This window comes from Juglans microcarpa x Juglans regia, chromosome 3D (genome assembly GCF_004785595.1).
Source record: "Juglans microcarpa x Juglans regia isolate MS1-56 chromosome 3D, Jm3101_v1.0, whole genome shotgun sequence".
NCBI classification, from domain to species: domain Eukaryota; kingdom Viridiplantae; phylum Streptophyta; class Magnoliopsida; order Fagales; family Juglandaceae; genus Juglans; species Juglans microcarpa x Juglans regia.
The window spans coordinates 5,338,754-5,347,578 of record NC_054598.1 but is presented as its reverse complement, the minus strand read 5'-3'; the positions used below and the strand labels follow the sequence as shown (position 1 = coordinate 5,347,578).

At 36.0% G+C, this 8,825-nt stretch overlaps 1 protein-coding gene across 1 annotated transcript; it reads right to left on the bottom strand.

Moving 5' to 3' along the window:
* Positions 1-1,634: 1,634 nt before the first annotated feature.
* Positions 1,635-2,872, bottom strand: LOC121254299 (protein CASPARIAN STRIP INTEGRITY FACTOR 1-like). The gene is made up of 3 exons (XM_041154282.1): positions 2,595-2,872; positions 2,273-2,331; positions 1,635-1,991 (listed from the first exon to the last, which is right to left on the bottom strand). Exons 1-3 carry the CDS (start codon positions 2,674-2,676, stop codon positions 1,860-1,862), a joined length of 273 nt encoding a protein of 90 aa, XP_041010216.1. The 5' UTR covers positions 2,677-2,872; the 3' UTR covers positions 1,635-1,859.
* Positions 2,873-8,825: the final 5,953 nt, after the last annotated feature.

Genomic DNA, 8,825 nt, shown 5'->3' with positions numbered 1-8,825 from the left:
TATTAGCCAATTGATAGATTGCATTATTAGCCCTTCAAAGAGCCTTAATATTCTAAGCAGTGATGAGCGCCCTTTCAAAATTTTGCCATCATAGCTATGGACAACATTTGGTCTCTTAGAAATAAGATAGTTCGTGAGGCCTTTACACCCAATATTGATAATTTTGTCTTTGGTGCTCTAAAAATCTAGAAAGAACACTGTGATGCTTGGGGCAATAAACAGGTTAATGAAAGCCATAGTTGGAGAGCTACACCTAGAGATCACTACACTTTAACATTTGATGTGGTGGTAAGAAGCTCAGGCAACACAGCAGCAGCCGTATGCAGATCAGAGGATGGCTTTTCAATATTTGTCCAAACCAGATTCATCCAAAGTCTGAATCAAAACCAGGCAGAAGCTACAACAATGCTCATAGGAGTCATGAAAGCCAAGGAAAAACACATTAAGAAACTTATAATTGCAGGTGATTCACTGGTGATACTACAAGCAGTGAATGATCTAGAAAAGATTTCAGACTGGACTGTTCAACCTATAATCAACGATATCACGAACTCATTGTAGTCTTTTCAAAACTGAAAAATTAGGAAAATTCATCGAGATTTCAATCGATGCGCGCATTCCATTGTGGAATGAGCAGCTTTCGATAGTTTATACGGAAGTATACCCCTCATTTCAATTCCTCCTTGTCTTTTAGATTCTCATTGTGGTAAAGAGCCACCTCTTTTGTTGTAATATATAAATGCATGTGCTTGTATGCTTTGACATCTTGTAATCTCTTTCATATGAATGAAACTTGTTTATTTGGAAAAAAAAAAAATGTAGTTCTACATCACAACTAAATCTTTGATTCTCATGTATGTTTTATTTATGAGAAAATATATTTACAACCGTGAATTGTGAAACCGTTTGTACTTATTTTGAAAAAATGAATAAAACATGGAACTTACATGAAAAAAATTAATTTTTTAATAGTGAACCCTACTTTTTTTCAAAGCGATTATGTGATGTTTATACACTTCACGGTTGTATGTAAATTCCTCTTTATTTATATAAGCCCAAGTGTATCAAAATTATTACATGTCAAATACAGATGTTACGTGTCAACCTTTTTTCTTTATTTTATTTTATTTTATTTTAGTTTATTTTATTTTATTTTTCCGGAGCACTCGAATATTTTACTAGGTACATAGGTATATTATGATCGAAAATGAGAGCTTACATGAAAATTAAGCTATACAATTATTATATCTATATATATATATATATATATATATATAGATATAGATACATGAAAATTAATGAAGCTATAAATTTCGGTCTTCTCCCTTTCAAATCTTTTATTAATATTTTTTATTATCCTTCATACCGGAAAACTTTTATTAGCAGTTACTTTCTCTGGCCTGCCTCTTTCATGATCAGTTTTTTATTGGCTAATTTTTTGCCTCATTTTTTTTTTTTAATTTCTAGTTAATTACTACCAAAACAATGTTGAGATCAAATAAAAAAAAGAAATGTGTTTATGATCTTCACATCTGCAAATGATACTGACCCTGAATTGAGAAAACTACACACACACACACACACAATACAAGCAAATTAACAAATGCATGAGGAGCAGACGCTCTCGGATATATGTCAACCCGATTCAACCTCGTTATATTGCAGATAGATTGGATACATAATGCAGTACTTTATCTAAACAAGCTATACATATAACCGGCCATTATATATGAGGGTTCAAAGCTTAGTATATATGGTTTTTATATGCCATAATATAGTGGATCATCATCTACTTCATTTATTTAGATAATATTGTACGTCACTCCTGCACATGACTGCCAATCTTAATGACTAAAGCATCAGTTGGGTATGAGTTTGAAAGGAGGCTTAACAAGAGTTGGTGCTGGATTGTATCTTCCATAGTCTTTGGTGTTGGCCCTAAGAAGCCTTTCATGGACAGAAATTATGTCTTGATCGTCATGTGGTATTCCCTAGCCAGTAAAAACCAGACATTGAATCAGCAAATCTGAGGTTCTTGTGCATGTTAAACGATATTCATCACAGTAATTTTACAAGAATATTAATGTACCTAGAATGTTAAAAGTAATTAATTACTGCTTCTCAAATTTGATTATTATTACAGTAATTCATCCTCTGGTGCTTTTGATCGTGCATGCATCATATGAAATGGCTACAGAAAGAGACAACATGACCCCCACCCAACACAAACAATGAAAGGAAGTAAGAAAATAGCGATACTCATTTGACTAACCTCATTAAGTAGTGCATCCGCTTCTTTAGCCAACTCACTGACGAGCAGGGTCTGTCGGACTGCAAAGGCAATTCAAACATAGAATTAATGGTGTAAACTTCTCCTCTTATGTTGCATATTTTAGACAATTTATATGCTTACTATAGAGTATATGCGTGCTTCAGATGGAAGTAATGCTCGTAAAAAGGGGGAAAACAGCTTATAGTTTTGTTCACATGCCTTGCACTAATATTAGCATGATCAGGAAAAGAAGATATAGATCAAGCCAATGGAAACTTTCCATGAGCAACGTCTTAATAAAACATTAAGCTCAAAGACCCACCTGCAAGACTAGTTGATAAGAGTACTGATGCCAAAACGAGGAAGAGGAGACTGAATTTCTTGAGAAGAATGATCAGACCCATTTTAGGAGGCAATTTGTGTTCTGTAATTAAGCTCTTTTCTCATGCAAGAGAATGGTCCCAATTAATGATGCTTCCTGGATAATACATTATAAGGAACATGAAATCTATTACTCAGAGTGGGAGCTAGCATGCATAGAGAGAAGCTGATCAAAATTGATAGTCGTTGATTAAAAAAGAATGCAAGTTTCATTCCCTTTTAAATTTAATAATCAAACAATAAAAAGGGGAAGGAGACCACCTTTCTGTTGTTGGGGCACTAAGTCTAAGAATTAGTTAGTGGATTCATTGAGTTGATATGTTAATTTAAGATGTTAATCCTCATGAGATCATGACGCCTAGCTAGTGAAAACTACCAGAATGCCCCCTCAATTTTATATATAAAACAAAACTTAATTGCATGCTAATAATTAAGAGAAATTCTACATGCAGTCGTGGAGTTCGCAAGTATCGTGCAGTCATTTTGAAAAAGAGTGGGGGTCTACTAATAAAAAATTAATGTTTTTTTTCATGTAGATCCCATATTTATTTATTTTTTTCAAAATGATTGTACGGCGCTTGCACATTCATGATTGCAACTATCATGTCTCAATAATTAATAATTTCAACTTCTTGATCATAATTTCTATCAAAAGCCAGCTAGCTAGCATTAATGCAATGTATGGCATCCAGATGAAAGCTGGAGCTAAATCGATATCATATATGCTAATTAAGATCACCAGGAGAAAATTATTACGATTTTCCACCTTAATTGAAAAGTATCTGAGTCGTGCAATATATATATATATATATATAGAATTAATGTACTTGGGGTGGGGTTGCCTCGATCATGCATAGGCTTTCGGCTCATATATATCTTATTTGCCTCAAAATTATGCAAAACATGTATGCTTGTATGGAGCTAGAGCCTAGAATTGTATTTTCAGGTTTCAGCTGCTTAAGCATAAGCTGTTCGAAAGGGGTGGAGTGCAAACTTGGAAAGCATGCATATTGCTCGTGATTAGTGGATTATTTTGCCATGCTATCTTTTTAAAAAGTATATATATTAGCTACATAGGTTGGTATAAAATTATAGCTTTTGCGGATGACAAGTGCTCTCAATTATCGGTAAAGACAAAGACAACGCACCAAATACCACTGATGGTGGAGAATAAAGAGATCGAAGCACTGTACGTGGAGGTTTATATATAATAATCATATCTCTGCTTACTTTTCTAACCAAGTGGTAGTACTGCATGCTAGGGCGGGCAGGTCCCCTTAATTAATCAACTAAATCCTCATTATTATATATATATATATATATATGTATAGCGGTACTCAATTATGATATATGGAAATCCAAGTGTGAGTTCGATCGATCGATCATTGTGATCGATATTTTGTCATTAATTTCAAGCACGCCTGCAGATCAGGCAAAGGATGCATGTACGTAGTAATTTGTTCGATATCCCACTCTTTAGTTGATGATCTCCCAGTGAAAAGATGACATTGGAACGTACCTAATAATTATATACTTGAGCTGATACATGCCATTAACCATTAACCTAATTATTATTTGTGATAACTTTAATTAACAAGTATCTCCAAGCACTACTAACTTTGATCTTGATTTTGTTACATTGCCTTTGGATGCAGTACTAGAGCGAAACTTGCCTTACTGCTTTGGCCTTAATTTATCTTCAATTGTCCATCCCTCATCCGTATTCTTTTTCTCCTCCTTTTTAGTAAAAAAAATAAAAAAAATTCTTTGGTCAATATCTCTAGACCTAAAAGTAAGAGAATGACAGAAAATAATAATAATAATAATAATAATAATAATAATAATAATAATAATAATAATAATAATAATAATAGTGGGATAACATGAGTTGACCTCTAAAACTAATTAATATTTCATAAAAATTAGCAAAGAAAATTAGCATATGTTGGACCAAGTCACGAAGATCGGCACAAGAGAGCTTTTACCTATCTTTATTTTTTCAGAACAAAGAGAAAATGATGATGAGGGTCATGCTCTATGCTTTCCATGATATCAAAATTATGTCATTGTCGAATTCAGAATATATATTAGAAATGCAATTAATTAAGAAGAATTTTACAAAAACTAATTAATTAATTGGTTCATATTATATAGTTTTCCCATATACTTACAGTGGCTTCCAAAAGAGAACAGTTTGAGCTAATATGAAAATCCATCACGACTCTCCAATAAATGTTGCAGAAGATAAGGATCAAGCAATGATTTTAAAATCATGGCCACAAACAAAACGTAATTTCAAATTAAAGTGATCATTTGAAAGTGCTGCATACTTTAAAATATTTAAATCGAAATCAAGCACCACAAGTGGGAACTGGTGTTGAAATTGGTCGCTAAATTAATGGCTTCCAAAAACTGTGTTTTCTCTTGTTGGTAAAAGTAAAAATTATTGTGTACAGGAAAAACGAAAAACAAAAATTACCAATAAAAACGTTGTTAAAAATCCATCCACTAAATGGGTAAGAAGACATGAGTAGACAAAAACCCACCACATCTAATATAAAGAAATTTTATATACTATATTATCATCTCACTCTCATCTTACTATATAAGATGTAGTATATTTATCACTATTAGATGATCGTTTAGAAATATATCACATCTTACATAATAGGATGAGAGTGTGGTGTATAATATTAAGCACCATAATTTTAGGTTTGGTGAAAGTTAAAAACTGACCTGGCGAGCCGGGGGTGGTGGTTTATTAGGCAGTATGGTAATCAAAGTGGCAACGATGAGGACTAAATATGTGATTATGGGGATCCCAAAATTGTACTGTTGTGAAATGTTATGCAAACACATACACAAATGATGACAAATAAAATAAAAGCAACACAATCAAGAATATGACACACAATATACATGATTCGACAAATTGTCTACATCCAGGGAGCTACAGAAATCTTATGAACCAGATGAGATTACAATCACTCAATCTCAACTCACACTCTCTAAGGTTTTTTGCTCTCTCACACAATATACACTCACTAGACAATTTTTCTCTATCAAAATATGTTTGAGGCCGTCCAACAGAAGTCTAATATGACATATATATAGTGAGTGGCACTAGAAACTCTAATTTGTCAAAACTGCGTACTTCGCTCAAGTGGCATGTCGAGCACTCCTCGAGCGAAAAACCAAATGAACATTGGTTCGAGCGGAGTGTCGAGCGAGGGTCGAACGAACACTAGGGTTTGTGTCTTGCTCGAGCGAAGTGTCGAGCGGTACTCTAGAGAGACTCTCGGACTTAAGCTTTGCTCAAGCAGTATGTCGAGCGACGTCAAACGAAATTTGGCTCGAGCCAACTGTTGAGCCAACTTTTAGCAAACACTTTTTCAACTCCAAAACTAGTCTCCACATATACCCAACACTAGTCTCCACATATACCCAACAATCTCCCACTTGGAGATTGGGTCTTCACATGCCAGCTACTGTTTCCAGCCAAGCCCTACCATCTTTGCAGCTCACAGCTCCCGTTTTCAAGCTAGAAGACGCACTGAAGTCAAGCTTGAATTTAGTCTTCCACATACATCACCCTTAGTCAGCACATCCACAGGGCGATTTACAACTCCCATTGCACTAGGAGTATCTGGTCTCGAACCGATCTTGGCAACCTTAGCCAACTTTCCTAGGCTTTCATGAGGAACGACAAAGCTGACTCCTTTGGCTTACTCACATGTTTCGCGCGATCAAGCCTGTCTTTTTGCGCTTTTATATTTCCCTGCACATCACTGGACCCTGATGTTTTATAAAGAGTTAGATCTCTTACAATGTGCTAGGATCAGCGCACCTTTAGTGATCTTCCAAGCTCTTCTAGAGAACGCTGCTACAAAATTGCTGTCATCAAGCTGTCCCGGAGATAAGATTTTTCTTCAGATCTAGAACATGTCTAACTTGTTGTAAAGTCCACACGCTCTTATTTGGAAGTGTGATGTGCACATCACCCACTCCCACTGCGTCCAGTGTCTTTCCATCAGCCGCATACATCTTCCAAAATCACCAGCAACATAATTCTGCATGATTTCTCGATGTGAGGTGCTATGAAACAAAGACCCTGAACCCAACACCCAATCATCAATTGAACTGTGCACTGTAAGAAGTAAGGCATCATGAATTTCTTCTGTCACTACATTCATAGTAGCATCATCAGAACTTTCTTGATTCCTGCAGTTTTTCTTGATGTGGCCTGGCTTGCTACAACTTCAGCACGTGATCTGCTGCCCAGATCTCATCTTGCTCTTTCATCTGCTCTTGGAGTTTGACCTGTCATATCCTCTGCCTCTATTGTCAACAATCAGGGCAGATTCAGAACCCGATGACTCACCCAAGTCTCTCCTACATACTTCTTCAGCGAGCACCATGTCACATATTTCATCGTAGTTTAGTTTTGCCTTGTCGACTGAACTACTCATAGCCATCCTCATGGCCTCCCAACTATTTGGCAACGATGCCAACAAAATCAACGCTCTGATCTCATCATCAAACTCAATCTCTACAGAAGATAATTGATTTGTGATCGTATTGAATTCATTCAAGTGTTGGGCTATAGACATACCTTCAGACATCTTTAGATTGAATAATTTCTTCATCAAATGCACCTTATTGTTCACAGACGACTTTTCATATGTACCTGACAAAGTCACGATGAAATCCACTGTGGTTCTCTCCTTATTAACATTGTGTGCCACTGTTATGGACAAAGTCAGCCGAACAAGACCTAGAACTTGTTGATCTAACAGGATCCACTCAGCATCAGCCATGCTCTCCGACTTCTTTCCTAATAATGGAAGGTGGAGCCTCTTCTCATAGAGATAATCCTAGATCTGCATCTTCTAGTATCCAAAATCAGTGCCGTCGAACTTCTCGATCCCGGGTGCGTTCACTTTATCTCCAGCCACCATTCTTCTTCAAATCCGACCTTAGCTCTTGATACCAGTTGTTGTGAAATGTTATGCAAACACACACACAAATGATGACAAATAAAGTAAAAGCAATACAATCAAGAACACGACGCACAATATACGTAGTTCGGCAAATTGTCTACGTCCACAGAGCTGCAGAAATCTTATTAACCAGAGGAGATTACAATCACTCAATCTCAACTCACACTCTATAGGACTTTTTGTTTTTTCACACAATATGCACTCACTAGACAATTGTTTTCTCTCAAAATATGTTTGAGGCCGTCCAACATAAGTCTAATATGACATATATATAGTGAGTGGCACTGGAAACCCTAATTTGGCAAAACTGCATACTTCACTCAAGCGGTGTGTCGAGCGCTCCTCGAGCGAACATCGAAATGAACATTGGCTCAAGCGGAGTGTCGAGCTAGGGTCGAGCGAATACTAGGGTTTGTGTCTCGCTCGATCAGAGTGTTGAGCGTACTCAAGCCGTATGTCGAGCGACGGATATACGCTTAGCTCGAGCGGTATGTCGAGCGAAGTCGAGCGAACTTTGGCTCGAGCCAATTGTCTATCCGATTTTCAGCAAATACTTTTTCAGCTCTAAAACCAGTCTCTACATATACTCCAACATTATGCCACATGATATTGATCATTTAAAACATATTTTGCTAGTAGACAAAGCGGATCTTAATTCTATGCGTAGTACTCGTGTTGTAAATTATATTTTTTCAACACCTTAATATATATTTTTTGGACTTTATTGAATATTTGTTACTGCCAAGGTAAATTGACTTTATGCTGACTACATCAAAGTCACAATTCCCATTGCATGGTCCTAAGAAGCCAAAAAATAAATGAACTAAATCATATACAACAGTGTAAAAGCCCGACATCTCAAACAAAGACTCAATATAAGCATGAAGTATTCCATCTTTATTGAAGATAAGCGATACTTTGAAATACAAATATTTCATAAAATTGCCCACACTGCGTACGCAATTGATTTGGTAATCACCTATACTTAGAGGGCAACTCAAACAAAGACTCAATATATCCGTCCACGGCTCTGAAATACTTGTGTCTCCAGTTCTTTTTAATGATTAGGATCTCAAAGAAAGCCCAAAACCCGGGTGCATACGACACAACTATAAAAAAGATTGGATATGATGATTAAGAAGTAAGGGCCAAACTTATTAATTTAGTAATTA